The 18171-nt window shown below is 35.8% G+C and overlaps 1 protein-coding gene and 1 pseudogene across 1 annotated transcript; both read left to right on the forward strand.

Moving 5' to 3' along the window:
• The first annotated feature begins 1221 nt into the window (after positions 1 to 1221).
• On the forward strand, positions 1222 to 11957 carry LOC18049675 (annotated as a pseudogene).
• Positions 11958 to 14089: 2132 nt separating this feature from the next.
• On the forward strand, positions 14090 to 17391 carry LOC18049676 (stomatin-like protein 2, mitochondrial). The gene is made up of 6 exons (XM_024189431.1): positions 14090 to 14904; positions 15278 to 15370; positions 15464 to 15562; positions 16061 to 16152; positions 16763 to 16822; positions 16937 to 17391. Exons 1-6 carry the CDS (start codon positions 14265 to 14267, stop codon positions 17195 to 17197), a joined length of 1245 nt encoding a protein of 414 aa, XP_024045199.1. The 5' UTR covers positions 14090 to 14264; the 3' UTR covers positions 17198 to 17391.
• Positions 17392 to 18171: the final 780 nt, after the last annotated feature.

The following is an 18171-nucleotide window of genomic DNA, read 5'->3' on the forward strand; positions in this document are numbered from 1 at the left end:
ACCTTAGTGTCATTGATCTTTATTACTAAAGTTATTGATACCTTAGTATTAGTAATTAGTGATACTTATTTGTTAAAAGTGGAAAATGATCCAAATGTATATACATACTGATACTTTTTAACAAAGTATCACAAAATAAGTATCAGTAAAGACCATTTTCTAGTAGTTTGAACAACAGTGAACCCATTCAGCTACTTTCAATAGTTTGAGACCTTGTTTGGTATTGAGGTGTTTATACTTTTTAAATTACAATTGTTATAAAAAAAATGTAAATAGAAAATAAAAGTTAATAGTGTGTAATAAATATGATTTTTAAATAATAATTTTGACAAAAATAGTAAAGATATTATTGGTTTTTTATCATAAAAGTGGTTGATCAAACTAACTTATCTTTCAAGTCACAATAATTAGTGTTTATTAGATATTTTAATATTATAATTTTTAAGGTATGGCTACCAAACATTAATATTAAATACGACTCAATATGTACATTTTGCAATTGCAAGTAGAGCCATCAAGACTTCAAGATAAATTATAGGCCTTCTATGCCTTACATCACTTATTTGGATCAATTTATAGAAGAATTGAGAACCCATTTCTTGTGGCAATAATTCTCTTGTATTTTTTGTCCTTTTGTTTAAACTCTTAAAGGTTTTGTCGCCTTCAACAATTGAATGAATAAAGCAAAACTTGAATTGAAAATTACAAATAATAGTCAAATTAAGATTGTGGGTCTAAATAACTAAACAACCTTTGGCCGAATGTACAAAGTAAGGGTTCGAACCCTCGTAAAAGTATTATGGGAGTTAGTTTCAATCCTCTCTCAATCTAATTGTAAATACCAATAATAATTTCCGATGTAATATGAATATCAGTATTAAAAAAAAATTATTGCAGGTCTAAAGCATAAACTCAACCTAATGTGCGTCTAAACCTATTTTAACATAATAAAATTACAAGAGTAGATGATAGAATTTGTCAGGTTCACCAATAATAGAGTTGAGGCATTGAGGGACTCTATGCATCTTGTTGGCAAGAGTATATTATACTACTATACTAGTAGCTTACAGATACGAACAAATCACACTCTTTATCATATTGAAATTCTGAATGAGAGGTGCATGCTTCGCCACGTCCGTCTCTCAAAAAACCATAAGATCCTGCTTAGCTTAGCAGTTTAGCTATGTATTCATTCATATTTCTTTCTTTGTATTCAATGCAATGGACATTTGCCTCTATTATTGCTTCTTCTTGTTAGTGTCAATAGAAGTATTCTCAATTTTAGTTGATTCATCACCTGAAATAAGCGCAAGGAAGCATATCTTTTTCCCTGATTTCAGCCTGCACAATAATTCCAGAATTTTGCATGATTTAAAGCTACTAGGGAGCGCCAAATTGTCAAATGAAAAGGGTGTTATCCAAATCCCTCATGATTCCCAAGCAACTGATCTGAGACATCATGCAGGGAGAGCCATTTACTCATCCCCTGTTCGCTTGCTGGATCCCGTCACTAAAACTCCTGCTTCTTTTGAAACAACTTGTTCTTTTCAGTTCAACACTAGCAATAGTACTAGAACTAGTAGAGATGGTGGAAGCGGCCTCACTTTCAACGATGCCTGCAAGGATGATTACAAAGCTGTTGCTGTTGAGTTTGACACGCGTCATGATCCTGAATTTGGAGACCCAAATGATAACCACGTGGGTATCAATTTGGGAAGCATTGTTTCCACCAGAGCTATTAATGCTTCTGATGTTGGAATATTTCTCAATGGTGGTTCTGTTCATCGAGCTTGGATTGCCTATGACGGTACGCGCGGTTGGATGGACGTAAGAATTGGATCAGACGGTCAGGATTACCCTTCAACAAAACCTACATTCTCTGGTGTTCTGGATATATCTCCGTTTCTGAATGAGTAAATGTTTGTAGGATTCTCAGCTTCTACAGGCAATATGACCCAAATTCACAACTTGCTCTCATGGAACATCTCGTCTACAAGCCAAGCTTTTCTTCTCATTCCATCATCAGAAACGTGTGAGAATAACATAATGCTCCAGCAGATTGCTGGTGCTGGTAGTAGTGGTAGCGGACAGCATCAGCAACCAGAGCCGCCCCATGGTTTTTTTATATTCATTGCTGTGTCTGTGCTAGCTCTAGTTATCTTTCCCGCTATGTATTGTATTAGCAGACGTCAAAGAAAAGCTATTGCATTGCCGGGGAAAAAGCAGAGGCCGAGGCCTCCCAATAAGCCTCGCCGCTTCACACTCTCTGAAATTTCTGTTGGGGAAAAATCCGGTTTTTAAATTTTATAAAACCTTTTTAAGGACCGCTCTCATATAATATATAAGAATACGTATTCTAGAAATCATACCTTAGAAATCCAATTTGGATTTTTTCCGTTGAAGTGATTTAGGCTCCTAGATCACGATCCGCCACCACCACTCCTGTTAGATCACGATCCGTCACCACCACGCTTGTTAGATCACGAACTGTCTCCAATGATCTTCCAGGTTATGACTCAGGTTCGATCTGCACTTGACGTGTGAGCGCCTTTATCACTACCAAAGCAACTAGCACGAGAAAATTTTTCTCTCAACAATGGAGAGAAAAATCTTTTTCTCTGATCTGTATAAAGTGGCTTCTTGTTTTTTTTCTGTTGAGAAAAATAAGCCTTATATATCTCCCTTTAGTGAAAACCCTAGGCTCCAAATAATGCCCAAAATAAAACTCACGTTACTTTTCATTTAATAGGGGACCCACCATGTAAAATAACATAAGGCCCCTTATACATAAGCTTATTAAATGGAGCCTCCCACTAAATGATATATTTAGGCTTTTGACCCAAATAGCTAGTTATCTTGCTTATTAGTCCAGTAGTGGTGCAGTCAATTAAATGAGCTAACCCGGGGATCATTTGGAAACATACAATAGTGGCTACAATAATTAGGCATGTAATTAAACTAGCCCAATTATTTAATTCCAAATCTACTCCACTAAAAGATTGGAACTGACTTCCATAATTGTATGCTCGAATAATAATTCGTCCCAAGCCACATTGATTTCTTTACTGCACAATCCTTTGTACCACATCGTTAATTAAATTGATATCTCAACTGTCCAATCAATTTAATAACATTTTATTCCTTGATCCTTACTGGTTTTCTCTAATGATCATTTTCAACATACTAAATATGTTGACACACTCTGGCCAGAGAATTCTATGATCAAGTACCGAAAACCTATCAAGAGATGTGTTGTACAAATTCTATATTGTTAATCCATAACTCCAATACTCATAATTGCTCCCACCAAGATACCGGGTAATCTTGACCACAAGGATGTGTCGTGCCCATTGGTAACTCAAATGAAATAACAATCGCAATCATGAAATCATAATTAACTCAAGATTAAGATTACAGTAAAATCAACGCCTATGAGATTTAATAAGTCTGACAGTTATTACAAAGTTAATTAAATCTCATATGTGATCCTGTTCAATGTAGTCGTACTACATCAATAAATTCATACATGATTAAGACAAATCATTCAATGAATTTATTACAGTCTATACCTAAATAAAGTGCCCAACTTTATTTATCAACTGCGAACTAAATTTATTTAATCATAAGATAACTTGTATTTATGTCTTCTGTGAATCCACATGGTGATCACATAAATACATATAATATGATTAAATGGACTTTAATACAAATATTAATGCAATTAAGATATTTGAATAAAATACCTCATTTATTTTATTAATCAGAAAAATTATTTATTACAATTAAATAAACACATATGCTTTTAAAGAGCATATTTTCCCAACAATCTCCCACTAGCTCTCAAAGCATATCTGGCATCTCACGCATGCCCATGGATTCTAAGTGCAAGTTAAAAGGTTTCCCAGGTATGGCCTTAGTAAAAAGATCTGCCAAGTTTTGCTGTGACGCAATCTGAGTAACCTCCACATCACCTCTCTGCACTATATCCCTTATAAGATGATACTTCCTCTCAATATGTTTTTGTTTCTTGTGGTTCCTTGGTTCCTTAGATTGAGCTACCGCACCACTATTATCGCAAAATAGTTTAAGGGGTGCAGTTACAGCAGGTACCACCTCAAGATCTTGTAGGAACTTGCGGAGCCATACAGCTTCTTTTGCAGCTTCGGATGCAGCCACATATTCAGCTTCAGTTGTGGAGTCTGCGATACAAGATTGTTTCACACTCCTCCAACTAATAGCTCCACTTCCCAATGTAAACACATAGCCGGAAATTGATTTTCTGGAATCCTTATCTGACATAAAGTCAGAATCAGTATAACCCACTGGAATGAGTTCATCGCCAGAATACACAAGCATATAATTTTTAGTTCTTTTCAGATACTTCATTATATGCTTGACCGCAGTCCAGTGTTCAGGTCCAGGATTAGATTGATATCTACTAACCATCCCTACCGCAAAACAGATGTCTGGCCTAGTGCAAAGCATGGCATACATGAGACTTCCCACAGCTTCTGCATAGGGAACTCGTCTCATTCTCTCTATCTCTTCAGATGTTTTAAGTGATTGATCCTTAGAGAATGTAATTCCATGTCTGAATGGTAATAAACCAGTCTTGGAATTTTCCATGCTAAATCTAGCCAATATCTTATCGATATAGACCGCTTGAGACAAGGCTAAAGTTTTATTCTTCCGGTCTCGTAGTAACTTGATACCAAGAATATAACTTGCCTCTCCCAGGTCTTTCATATCAAATTGTTTCGCTAACCAACTCTTTATTGTAGTCAATACTCCTATATCGTTTCCAATTAGGAGAATATCGTCTACATAAAGAATTAGGAAGGCTACAGATTTTTCTTGAATTTTCTTGTACACACATGGTTCATCAATGTTCTGAATGAATCCAAACGATTTAATCGCTTGATCAAATCTGATGTTCCATGACCGGGATGCTTGTTTCAATCCATAAATGGATTTCTGCAACTTATATACCATGTGTTCTTGGCCTTTTTGTATAAATCCATCTGGTTGCTGCATGTAGATGTTTTCTTCAAAATGCCCGTTAAGAAAGGCAGTCTTGACATCCATTTGCCAAATTTCATAATCTAGCATTGCAGCAATGGAGAGCAGAATCCTGATGGATTTAAGCATAGCAACCGGAGAAAAAGTTTCCTCATAATCGATTCCCTCTTTCTGAGTAAACCCTTTGGCTACTAATCTTGCTTTAAATGTTTCCACCCTTCCGTCTACTCCTCTTTTTCTCTTGTAGATCCACTTGCACCCTATAGGTTTTACCCCATTTGGTGCCTCTACAAGTTCCCAGACTTTATTGGAATACATAGAATCCATTTCTTGATTCATGGCCTTTTTCCAAAATTCAACATCTCTATCTATTAGAGCTTCGTTGTAACTAGTGGGATCTTGTACATGTTCATCTGAGATAGCCGTATAGGTTTCTCCCAAAAGCATGTATCTCGCAGGTAACCTAGTTACCCTCCCACTACGACGAGGTTCTAAAAGTGATGGTTTTTCAGGGTTAATCCTGTGTTGATCATCTGGTTGTTGCTGTTCTTCCTGTTCTGTAACAGGCATTGAAAGCTGAGCATCAACCTGATTATCTGACAGCTCTTCAAGTATTACCTTACTCTTAGGTTTGAAGTTATTCATATAGTCTTCCTCAAGGGAAGTGAAATGTGTGCTCACGATCACTTTCCTATCTTGAGGACTATAAAATAAACCTCCCCTTGTTCCTTTGGGATACCCCACAAACATACAAACCTCAGAACGTGAATCCATTTTGTCTGCCTTTGGTTTCAGTACATGTGCTGGTGATCCCCAAATACGGACATGTCGTAAACTTGGTTTGCGACCTGACCATAATTCTATTGGGGTTTTAGGCACTGACTTAGATGGAACTAAGTTCAAAAGGTAAACTGCAGTTTCCAGTGCTAGTCCCCAAAAAGAGATTGGTAATGACGAATAACTAAGCATAGATCTCACCATATCCAAAAGAGTTCTATTTCTTCTTTCAGCTACCCCATTTTGTTTTGGTGTTCCCGGGGCAGTCAATTGAGATATAATCCCATTTTCAACCAGATACTCTTTGAAATCTCCTGAGAGAAATTCACCACCTCGATCAGATCGAAGTTTCTTTATGTTCTTATCTAATTGCTTTTCTGTCTCAGCCCTATACTCTTTGAATTTCTCAAGAGCTTCAGACTTATGACGCATCAGATAAACATAATCGTATCTTGAGTAATCATCAGTAAAAGTGATGAAATACTCATAACCTCCTCGAGCTTGTACATTGATTGGTCCACATACATCTGTATGTACCAATTCAAGTGGTACTGTTGCACGTACTCCTTTGGCCGAGAATGGCCTTTTTGTCATTTTTCCTTCTAAACAGGATTCACAGAGTGGCAATGATTCATTTTCTAATGGACCCAAGAGCCCATCTTTGATCATTCTCTGTATCCTATTTTGGTTTATATGACCCAAGCGTAAATGCCAGAGGTAACATTGGTTGGAAGAAATATTTCTTTTCTTAGATAAATGTATATGCTCATCATTATTTATCACTGTGTCATGCATAGAATGGATCATTGGACTTAAATGATATAAATTATCTTCCAATGTACCAGAACAAATAAGTCTCTTATTATGAAAAATAGAAACAGAGGATCCAAAATTTACAGTGTACCCTTGCTTTGACAAACAAGCTACTGAAATTAAATTCCTCTTAATGTCTGGAACATAAAGACAATTATTCAAAACTAAAGTCTCATTATTAAAAGATAATAAAACAGATCCAGTCTTTACTGCTGACACGAACTGTCCTGTCCCTAACTGCAGCTTGACGCTTCCTTCACTTATTTTCCTGGTTTCCTGAAACCAATAAAGTGAATTACAAATATGATTAGTTGCTCCTGAATCCAACACCCAAGTGTCAATAGGATTCTGAACTAAACAGGCCTCAATTACAAAAAGATTTCCCATACCTGATTTCACAATCTTAGGGCAATCCTTTTTCCAGTGACCTTTCTGTCCACACTTGAAGCATTTGCCTTTCGGCTTGCCATCTTGCTTGGTAGACGGTCTCTTTTTCCCAGCTTTCTTCTTACCTTTGCCTTTCGGTTTAGGCCCAGAAGATGAACTTTTTTCAGTAATATTTATGCTTCCCAGAGATTTCTCAGCACGATAGATCTCTTCAGCAGAATGGAGTTCGTTCATCAATTCAGTTAAGGTCATATTTCTTTTGTTCATGTTATAATTGACCTTAAACTCCTTGAATGTTTCTGGCAGAGATTCTAGCACCATGTCAATCTTTGAGTTATCATCGATTTGTGCTCCCTGAATCTCAGCCTCATTCAAATAGTCCATCATTTTGAGGACATGATCACGAACTCTTGTGCCCTTCCCCATTTTACTGTTCATAATTCCTTTCAGCGCTGCTTGTCTCGCAGAGCGAGTACTCTGCCCGAACATCTGTTGGAGACTATCCATTATTTCAGTGGCAGTCTCCAAGTTCTGATGTTTGGTCTGCAGAATATTAGAAATCGAGGCTAAAATGTAGCATTTTGCCATTTCATTGGCCTTTTGCCATTTCTCATAAAGCCTCCTCTGATTTCTATGAGCATCATCTGCTGGAACTGGGGGGCATGGCTGGGTTAAGACATATTTATAATTTTCAGCAGTCAGGACAATGAATAGATTTCTTTTCCAATCTATATAGTTCTCTCCAGTGAGTTTGTTTTGACTCAGAATAATAGTAAGTGGGCTCAGGGAAGACATTTTCTGAAAAATAAAACATCCATGCATAAATAATTTGAAATAATATTCACAATAAATGACAAAAATGCAAAAAAACCATAAATGCATTTTAATTTATTGTAACGATAATCTAGTACCGCTTTGACAAGCTATCCGTTGGGGAAGTCATGTCTACACTTACTAGACCCAATTATCCATTAGATTATTTACTTTCATGTAGAGACATGATAAATAATTATCGTTATCCATTTGGGCCTAAATTTGTTAACAGAGCTTCGTTGGGAAGGTTAATAACAAACTTTAGTTGAGTGTATAACCATTGTTTCAATCTACGTATTTTTCATATCAATAGTCACCGTTGGGGTGAACAATCGATTGAAAAATATTTCAATTTTATCTTTGAAGAAGTTCATCAAATAAAATATCTAATATATATACCCTCCGAAGGGAGCATCACCGTATCATGAAGTCGAGGTATATATATAATTTTATTATTGAACTAACAATGGAGCCCGTGGGAAAATTATCTTGAATTTTCCCTCTCCCACTCAATATTTTAAAATTGGTTTTTCCTTTTTAAAACATACATATTGTTAATTGCATGCTTCCTATAATATTATCTAGATGATATCAAATATTATTAAGCATGTGCAAATTTCAAACAATATAATGAAATTCATAATTAATGAATGACATGTATCATTATGCATAGAGTGGCACTACCTGTTCTATATGACATGTTATCATGGCATGTTATCATCCAAAACATAACATATAGAAAAACAATTAACTAATCTTAATTCATGGCTTTCCTAATAATGAAAAATACATTAACCTAAGCCTAATCTTCATTGGGCTTCTTGTCAATGTCCATCTTCCATAATATTGTCTTTGTTAATGGACTAGGGGAAATTGGGCTTTTAAATTTATAATTGGTCCAATTTTAATTTTGAAAGAAAATAAAAAAAAAATTTATTAAAAAATAAAACTTTTGGACCAAAAATAAATTTAATGTATTTAATTTTATCTATGCATTTTAATCCATTAAGCCCAATTGAAATTGGGCCTAAAACTAGGATTCATTAAACCCAAAACTATTTTTGGATTTAAACGCAAAAAATTAAAAATTTATGCCCAAATGAAAACTTATGGAACCATAGGGACCTCCATGATAGAAACCATGAAACCCTAAATCCATATTTTTCTTTCTCTCTTTCCCAGCCGCCATCTCCAAAAACCTAGCCGCTGTTCACTGTTTCCACGCCGGACAGCCCTCATCAACGCCGGAAAGACGCCAACCAAAACGCTACGCCAGCTGCCTTCACTCGCGCGCCTCAAGCCCACGTTCGCGCTGCTGCTTGGGCGCTGCAGCTGCTGCTCGCGCGCTGCAGCTGCTGTGTGTGCAGCGCCTGGCAGCGTGTGCTGCTGGGCTGCGCTCGCAGCGCGCGCTGCTGGTAGCGAGTGCTTCTGGGCCGCGCGCACAGCGCGTGCTGCTGGCCGCGTGCTGCTACTCTGGTTCGTTGCCGCAGTTTCCAGCAAGTTTCCGCAATTTTCCAGTAATTAATTTACAAATTTCTTAGGCCAATTTTTGGCTTACAAAAATTCTATAACAGTAAAATAAATCAAGAGAGAAACATGATAATAAAAAATCACCCCTCTTGTTACAGATCCAAAGAAAAAATACAACGGAAAATCTAACCATGAATTAAGACAAAACAAAACATGCTTTATTCATATATTAAACAATTAATATATATCTGAATAAATTGTGCCACTCTAATACATAAATTTCAAGAATGATTTCATACGAAATTCTTATATATTAATATGAGATGGCTCTGATACCAATTGTTGGGGAAAAATCCGGTTTTTAAATTTTATAAAACCTTTTTAAGGACCGCTCTCATATAATATATAAGAATACGTATTCTAGAAATCATACCTTAGAAATCCAATTTGGATTTTTTCCGTTGAAGTGATTTAGGCTCCTAGATCACGATCCGCCACCACCACTCCTGTTAGATCACGATCCGTCACCACCACGCTTGTTAGATCACGAACTGTCTCCAATGATCTTCCAGGTTATGACTCAGGTTCGATCTGCACTTGACGTGTGGGCGCCTTTATCACTACCAAAGCAACTAGCACGAGAAAATTTTTCTCTCAACAATGGAGAGAAAAATCTTTTTCTCTGATCTGTATAAAGTGGCTTCTTGTTTTTTTTCTGTTGAGAAAAATAAGCCTTATATATCTCCCTTTAGTGAAAACCCTAGGCTCCAAATAATGCCCAAAATAAAACTCACGTTACTTTTCATTTAATAGGGGACCCACCATGTAAAATAACATAAGGCCCCTTATACATAAGCTTATTAAATGGAGCCTCCCACTAAATGATATATTTAGGCTTTTGACCCAAATAGCTAGTTATCTTGCTTATTAGTCCAGTAGTGGTGCAGTCAATTAAATGAGCTAACCCGGGGATCATTTGGAAACATACAATAGTGGCTACAATAATTAGGCATGTAATTAAACTAGCCCAATTATTTAATTCCAAATCTACTCCACTAAAAGATTGGAACTGACTTCCATAATTGTATGCTCGAATAATAATTCGTCCCAAGCCACATTGATTTCTTTACTGCACAATCCTTTGTACCACATCGTTAATTAAATTGATATCTCAACTGTCCAATCAATTTAATAACATTTTATTCCTTGATCCTTACTGGTTTTCTCTAATGATCATTTTCAACATACTAAATATGTTGACACACTCTGGCCAGAGAATTCTATGATCAAGTACCGAAAACCTATCAAGAGATGTGTTGTACAAATTCTATATTGTTAATCCATAACTCCAATACTCATAATTGCTCCCACCAAGATACCGGGTAATCTTGACCACAAGGATGTGTCGTGCCCATTGGTAACTCAAATGAAATAACAATCGCAATCATGAAATCATAATTAACTCAAGATTAAGATTACAGTAAAATCAACGCCTATGAGATTTAATAAGTCTGACAGTTATTACAAAGTTAATTAAATCTCATATGTGATCCTGTTCAATGTAGTCGTACTACATCAATAAATTCATACATGATTAAGACAAATCATTCAATGAATTTATTACAGTCTATACCTAAATAAAGTGCCCAACTTTATTTATCAACTGCGAACTAAATTTATTTAATCATAAGATAACTTGTATTTATGTCTTCTGTGAATCCACATGGTGATCACATAAATACATATAATATGATTAAATGGACTTTAATACAAATATTAATGCAATTAAGATATTTGAATAAAATACCTCATTTATTTTATTAATCAGAAAAATTATTTATTACAATTAAATAAACACATATGCTTTTAAAGAGCATATTTTCCCAACAATTTCAGCAGCAACTAGAGCATTCAGCGAGTTAGAATGTCTTGGTAGTGATTACAGAGGTGTTTATTATAGGGGCAAGCTTCCAAATGGCTGCCAGCCAGTTGCTGTCAAGCGATTTTCTGCTCAGTTTCTGAGCTCACAACAAGTGTTAGACAAGCGACGGTTGCTCAAGGAAATAGTTCCATAAGCCGTGTTCGTCACCCGAATTTGGTACCTATCAGAGGATGGTGTTGTGAGAACCACCAAACTATGGTTGTTTACGAGTTTTACCCAAATGGAAGTCGTGATAAATGGCTCTTTGGAGTTGGGGTTCTTCCTTGGAGTCGGCGGTTAAAGATTGTTAAAGATGTTGCAAAAGCGCTGAGTTTTCTTCATTCTAAAGGACTACCTCACAAGAACATGAAAACAACTAGTGTTTTTCTTGATGTTAGCTTCCGATCTCTTTTGGGTGATTACGGATTTGTGCTTTCTTCCTATGAGTCAAGACGGTTCGAGGGAGCAATGAGTCCAAAAGCTGATGTGTTTGAATTTGGTGTATTCGTGTTGGAAGTGGTTTCAGGGAGGAAAAGATTAGAAGACGGACAGGTAAGTACTGAAGAAGGGAAGGATTTGTTAGATTTTGCATGGAGAATGCATGAGTGCAATGACAAAGATTAACTTGGAACAAGCCACTAGAGTCCTGGAAATTGGATTGCTTTGTACACTAAATGAGACAAAAGGTAGGCCTTGTATGGATGAACTTGTAGAGTTTCTAGATCTGAAAAGAGACCTCCCTGAGCTGCTAAAGTGAATGAGATCACATATTATATTGGGATGATCTTCATATGTATAAATATAATGTTCCTTTCAAATTTGGTAGAAAAAAAATGCAATATAATACATGTGTGTGCGTGAATATATATATATATAAATGTTCCAATCTAGAATTTTAAAGTACGAGAAAGTTTTAAAACCGCATAGTTTTAAAGACTTAAAACTGTAAGTCTTTAAAATCGTGCGGTTTTAAAATTTTTTCAGACTTTTCCGTACTTTAAAATTCCTGACAAAAAAACTACTATAAATATATATATATTCATATCTTCATATCTTATGTGAATGAGTATGATATTAGGAAAAAAAAAAAATAGACAAAAAGCTAGTGAAAACAAAGTAAATTCAATGTTGATTTATTAGTAACTTAATTGAAAAATAAAATAAAATCGCTATCAAAGATCTGTCAGGACTAATTTTTATAAGTGAATTGACTCAACTTTCAAAGACTTAATTTTTCACCTATATTATAATGTCATTTGACCAAAAATAGAAAATAGAGTCAGGCTTTTGACACTTCTGAAGTCCTTGTAAAACCCCTTCACAATGTTTATGATTTTAAACTAGATTAAAATTTCAATTCCCTTTCAATAAAACACAGGAACATGTTTGTTACAACAACACTAACAGGTCACTGGTTGACAGTGGTCTTGGCCAATTATTTGTTCCATCTGGCGGCCACGTGGCAATTATTTTACTGGAGCATCAACTTGTTATTCCTTTTTCATCCCTTCAGGAACACATTACACACTGGTTTCCCACCTCCTCCACACCATCATTCTCGTTCTCTGCAACTCCACTGCTTTCTCATACTAATTTTTCATCTTTGACTCAGGTGGACCAAAAAATAAAAAGGGTGGTGTTATTTTTCATTCTAATTTACTATTTTGCCTCTCTATTAACTGTATCTTTCAAGCCTAAAACCACCTTTCAGGCTCCGAAGAATCCGCACCTATTTGACCGAACCCGGCAGCGGCAAGCTATCAAAGCTGTTCGTCACAAGTCATTGAAGGACGTTAATAGGGTTGGCAGAATTTCCGGAGTCTTGATCTGAAATCGGGATTCCAGTCCATTGGCGATAGAATTGGGTACAAAATTTTGTCGTGATTTATTTTGCTGGTGAGAATTTAAGATTCAAATTTATCCTGATTTATTATTTGGAAAAAGATATTTTTATCTTAATTTATTTTTTGGATGGAACTTGGGATATTTTTTATGTCAATTATCAATTAGGGTAGGATTAGGATCGGTAAATCCTGACCCATCCTGTCACGATTGCTAATCTCAGACGTTAATAAACTAGAGGGTGCGATAAAGAGAGGGAAATAAAATTTTACCTTAGAAAGAAAAAAATAAAATAAAATGTAAAGTGTCCACCACGTGTCAAACATTAACTGGCCAACACCACCAAAGGAGCGCGTGATTTGGTGGGGTTGACTCCCCAGTATTGAGAAATTATAAGGTAGTTTTGAAATAATTGTGGTGGTGTTAAACTTAAAATGAACTCTAAATTATTTAAATAGGTTATTCTTAGGAAGGGTGGTGATAATTGATCATTTATTATATCTCACTGGTCACTAGACCCTATTTTTCAGTTGACTATATTAAAAAATTTAAATTAATTTTTATCTCTTAACATACCCTACTTAATCCCAAATATACTTTTATTATAATTTTTATCTTTTTCTAATCACTCATCATATAAAATTTATGAATCTATTTAAAAAAATCTCAAAATTACTATAATCTCTCTATTTCTTTTTAAAGGTTTTGTCCATCATTCCCATAACCATAAAAAAAATTTGTTACATCTTCATCATTCTCTATTAAGTAGTGTAAATTAATTTCTTTCATAATTACAAAAGTAGAGTATACAATATTTGAGAAGATAAAATAATCTAAAAAGTTAAAATGAAATTAGAGTTTAAGAAATTAGATTAGATAAATTAGATATAAATAAAAAATATCACGTGAGTGCATTTAAAAAGTATTTACTCTTTTAAGTTATTTCATATGAGAAAAAATAACTATTAACATAAAAATAATTATTGGAGGTTAGCGAGATATAATGAGATGTCAAATATCACAGCCCTTTTATGAATACTTGAATAGGGTGAGTGTCAAGAGCTCGGCTCGAGAAAATAAAATGAAAATGGCCCGATGGACATCGGAGGTCCGGCCCATGCAAGGATGAAAAGGATCAACAGTTTTGTGGGAGAGGACCGGAGGTTTATCTAGGGCTTTGCTAAGTCCTCAGTTCATTTGTATTTGCTCATCAAACGAGAACATGTGGAAAGCTAATTCGGCGTTGAAATCGCTCCGATATGTGCAGCAATCATCTAATAAAATTAAGGTTCTCGGCTGCAGTGACATCTCTTCTTTGATTCCCAGGCCTCAGTCCAATCACCCTCCGCTACCTGTCTTCACCACATCCGTTCGTTACCTCCGCTCAGGCCGCGGAGATTCCAGCACCAACTACGATATTATCCCACCGGTTAATTGGGGTATCCGAATTGTGCCCGAGAAAAAGGCTTTCGTCATCGAGCGATTCGGTAAGTACGTGAAGACTCTCCCATCGGGAATTCATTTCTTGATTCCATTTGTGGATCGAATTGCGTACGTGCATTCACTCAAGGAAGAGGCCATTCCGATACCTGACCAGTCGGCTATTACGAAGGACAATGTTAGCATTTTGATTGATGGAGTGCTATATGTCAAAATCGTTGACCCGAAGCTCGCTTCTTATGGCGTTGAGAATCCTATTTATGCTGTTATTCAACTTGCTCAGACTACCATGCGTAGTGAGCTTGGTAAGATTACCCTTGACAAGACTTTTGAGGAAAGAGACACTCTCAATGAGAAGATTGTGGAGGCCATCAATGTTGCTGCTAGAGATTGGGGTCTCCAGTGCCTCCGTTATGAAATAAGTGAGTGAGTATGAGTTACTCTGTTTATTTTGTTGAGTAGCTCGAGTGTTTGGCTAGAAAATGGATGGTACAGCTTAAATGTAGCATGGGTAGTAGTCTTTTTGTTTGGATATGTGGATATCCTAAGTTCACCCCCTGACAAGTGGTATCAGGAACGGTATGTGGCAGACTCAACGTCCAAAGTATTGTTGTTGCCTCTCCACCGGTGGGGGTTTTGTGACTTTTGTCTCCACTGGTGGGGGTTTCAAATGAGGGGATTGTTGAGTAGACGAGTTATCCCACATTAGCTAGAGAATGGATGATACATGTCCTGGTTTTACCCTTACAATTTTCAACTCTAATAATACAATTGACTGGCCTTTTCTTTCTCCAGGGGATATATCTCCACCTCGCGGAGTAAGGGCAGCTATGGAGATGCAGGCTGAAGCTGAGCGAAAAAAGAGAGCTCAAATTCTTGAATCTGAAGGTAATCTAGTTTGTTTATGGTTTTATTAATCTACAGAGTCAATCTTGCAACCTTTTTGTATACTTGCTTATGATTACTCTTGCTATCTAACAGGAGAAAGACAGGCCCACATTAATATTGCTGATGGTAAGAAAACCTCAGTCATCTTAGAATCAGAAGCTGCAAAGATGGATCAGGTGAACAGGGCACAAGGTTGGTTCTGTTATGTTCTAAACTTAGCTTGTCATATGTTAACGACACCTAACATGGGATTATGCTATTGCTAATTCAAGATGGATCTGATTTACTGCACTGAAAACCTGCTGTCAGTGGGCGAAGGATTTTACATAATAATAGATGTTGCAAGTTGCTAAATGTACCTGAATGTGGGAAATTGCTCATAGGATGAAATTAATTTTAATTGATGTAACTTGTTCATATTCTCTTGTAAAGTTTAATGTCTTACTGCCATCTACTCTTGGAGCACTTCATTTATAATAACTGTTTATGGTCTGTTGACCATAAAGTATTCTAATGTAGTAACACAAATTGATTTGGGAAATAGTGTGCGAACTTTGATCCTCTTATACTGTTGTGGTTTTATCACTTCTCTTCATGACATCTTAAATTCTCCTGTGCATCATTATCAGGTGAAGTGGTTTTATCACTTCTCTTCATGACATCTTAAATTCTCCTATGCATCATTATCAGGTGAAGCTGAAGCTATAATTGCTAAAGCTCAGGCAACTGCCAAAGGTCTAGCCATGGTATCACAAGCTCTAAAGGAAAATGGGGGATTAGAGGTAAGGTTTTCAGTCTCTTGATTTCATTTTTGGTAATGTTGTTTTCATGTTTGACTGCTTAATGAGTAGAATAGAAATAGAAACTTTGGTTGCATATGTGAAATTTTGAGGTATCAGAGGTTTTATTTTGTGGTGTGAGTTCTGATAATAAGAAACTGTTTTGTAACGTTTGACTCCAAACTCCACTTAGATTGCAGTAGTCGTTTCCTTTTTGGGCTAATTTGGAGTTGATGGGTGTAAACGCCACAATTCTAATAATTCTGCTGTTAAAATGCACATGTAACAATTATTTGTCATAAATGTGAAATCTGCTCTTCTAGCTAGTTGTTAGTCTTGTAAACTGATTGGTTCTTTTAGATCTGTTTGGCACTAGCATGATTTTGGTCTGATTTACTCTTGTCTTGGTAACTGAAGTTCGCATCGGGATGACTCCCTGCTTTGAATATTTTTTTTTTTTTTTGAAAATCAATGTTCTTTCAAGTGAAATTTTGAAATATTAGTTTATTGGAGATTGATTATATTCTGTTTTGTTTTTGCATAATTATTGTACCAATGTACTATGAGTATATATAATTTTGCATTGAACTCAATATTACTGTGTGATTCACAGGCAGCAAGTTTGAGAGTTGCTGAACAATATATCCAAGCTTTTGGTAATATTGCTAAGGAGGTAAAAGAACTAAACTATCCATTATCTCTTGCCAGTATTAGTATGCAACTGGTTTACTGGAATTCTATGATAATTTGTTCTTCAACATTCCTTTCTTTTTCATTGTTCTATCAGGGTAATACATTGTTGCTTCCGAGTTCTGCTTCCAGTCCTGCTAACATGATAGCTCAAGCCCTCACAATGTACAAAAGCCTAGTCAGTAATGCATCTCGTGAGGGTTCTCTTGAAAGCTCTTCACCAGGTATTTTAGAGGGAAAGGGTGATGCTCCCACTGGAGAACCTGGGGATGATAACTCCCCATCTGCCGAAACAATTGATGTGGGTAGTATTGGCAAACCTGGGTTTTCACTTCAGAACCCCAGAAAAAGAGAATAGTATTAACTCTTACATTTAAGCGAATTGGATTATGTTACTGGCTTATTGAACTCTAGCTATAAGTTCGAAAATTCTTAACAGATGAAAGCTTAAAGTTTAAACAACTGTAGCTTTCATAGTTTCATTTTAACTGGGAGTTCTGTGGATCTGTTTTTGGTAATAGAAAAGCCAATTGAGAGCAAGAGATTTGAAAATTTCAGTTCACTGATAATGATTTAAAACTAGTGTCTTGTCTTCTTCTATAATTGTATAAGATCAGTTTGTCCAGAATGTCGTGTTGGTTTTTATTTATTTATTTATTTTAGAATTCTTACAATTCATAGATATATTATTATAATTTGAAGTTCACTGGGAATTTAGATATAATTCACTCCCACTAGTATTGCGGAGGTATGCGTACTGTACTCCACATTTTGTGAAAAGCACAGAATGATGATGGTTATTTTGGACTTATCGTTTGTTTATTGCTTTTTACTTATCAGAAAAATGATCTTACTACAAACAAGTAGCTCTTTACATATAAGAGCTCATAACTTAATTTTAGACATGGTGATGGAAATGTGTCCCTTTTTTTTTTTTAATTATTACAGTCGAAAATGAGTTGAAACAGCGATATTAATCAACAAACTCAATGAAGATGATAACGGCTCTAGAATAGTAACATAGTTATCGGACCTTGATGTTGTACCCGGAAATAAAGAACTTGCAACTGAGAAGGATTTTTCCCTTGCCTAAGACTGATATGGACCATCAATTACCAAGGACATGTTCTTCTACTTCCCTTACTAAATCAACCATGTTCATCTTGAAGACAATCACAATAAATAAATCACTTCCTTCAGCTAAGTTGGCCTTAGGAGTATTTTGTTATCCCCATTCCTCTAACCTTAATTTTTATGTTGCCTTACATAGCAGCTAACATAATGCCCAAGTTTTCTAAATAAAACACAATTAATTTTCTTTCCTTTTAATAA

This window comes from Citrus clementina, unplaced genomic scaffold (genome assembly GCF_000493195.1).
Source record: "Citrus clementina cultivar Clemenules unplaced genomic scaffold, Citrus_clementina_v1.0 scaffold_3, whole genome shotgun sequence".
NCBI lineage: Eukaryota > Viridiplantae > Streptophyta > Magnoliopsida > Sapindales > Rutaceae > Citrus > Citrus x clementina.

Excerpts from the sequence above, each read along its gene's own strand:
- LOC18049676 (XM_024189431.1), top strand. The coding sequence starts at position 14,265 with ATGTGGAAAGCTAATTCGGCGTTGAAATCGCTCCGATATGTGCAGCAA. Across the intron at positions 14,905-15,277 it reads GTGCCTCCGTTATGAAATAA|GGGATATATCTCCACCTCGC; the intron begins GTGAGTGAGTAT and ends TTCTTTCTCCAG. Across the intron at positions 16,153-16,762 it reads AGGAAAATGGGGGATTAGAG|GCAGCAAGTTTGAGAGTTGC; the intron begins GTAAGGTTTTCA and ends TGTGATTCACAG.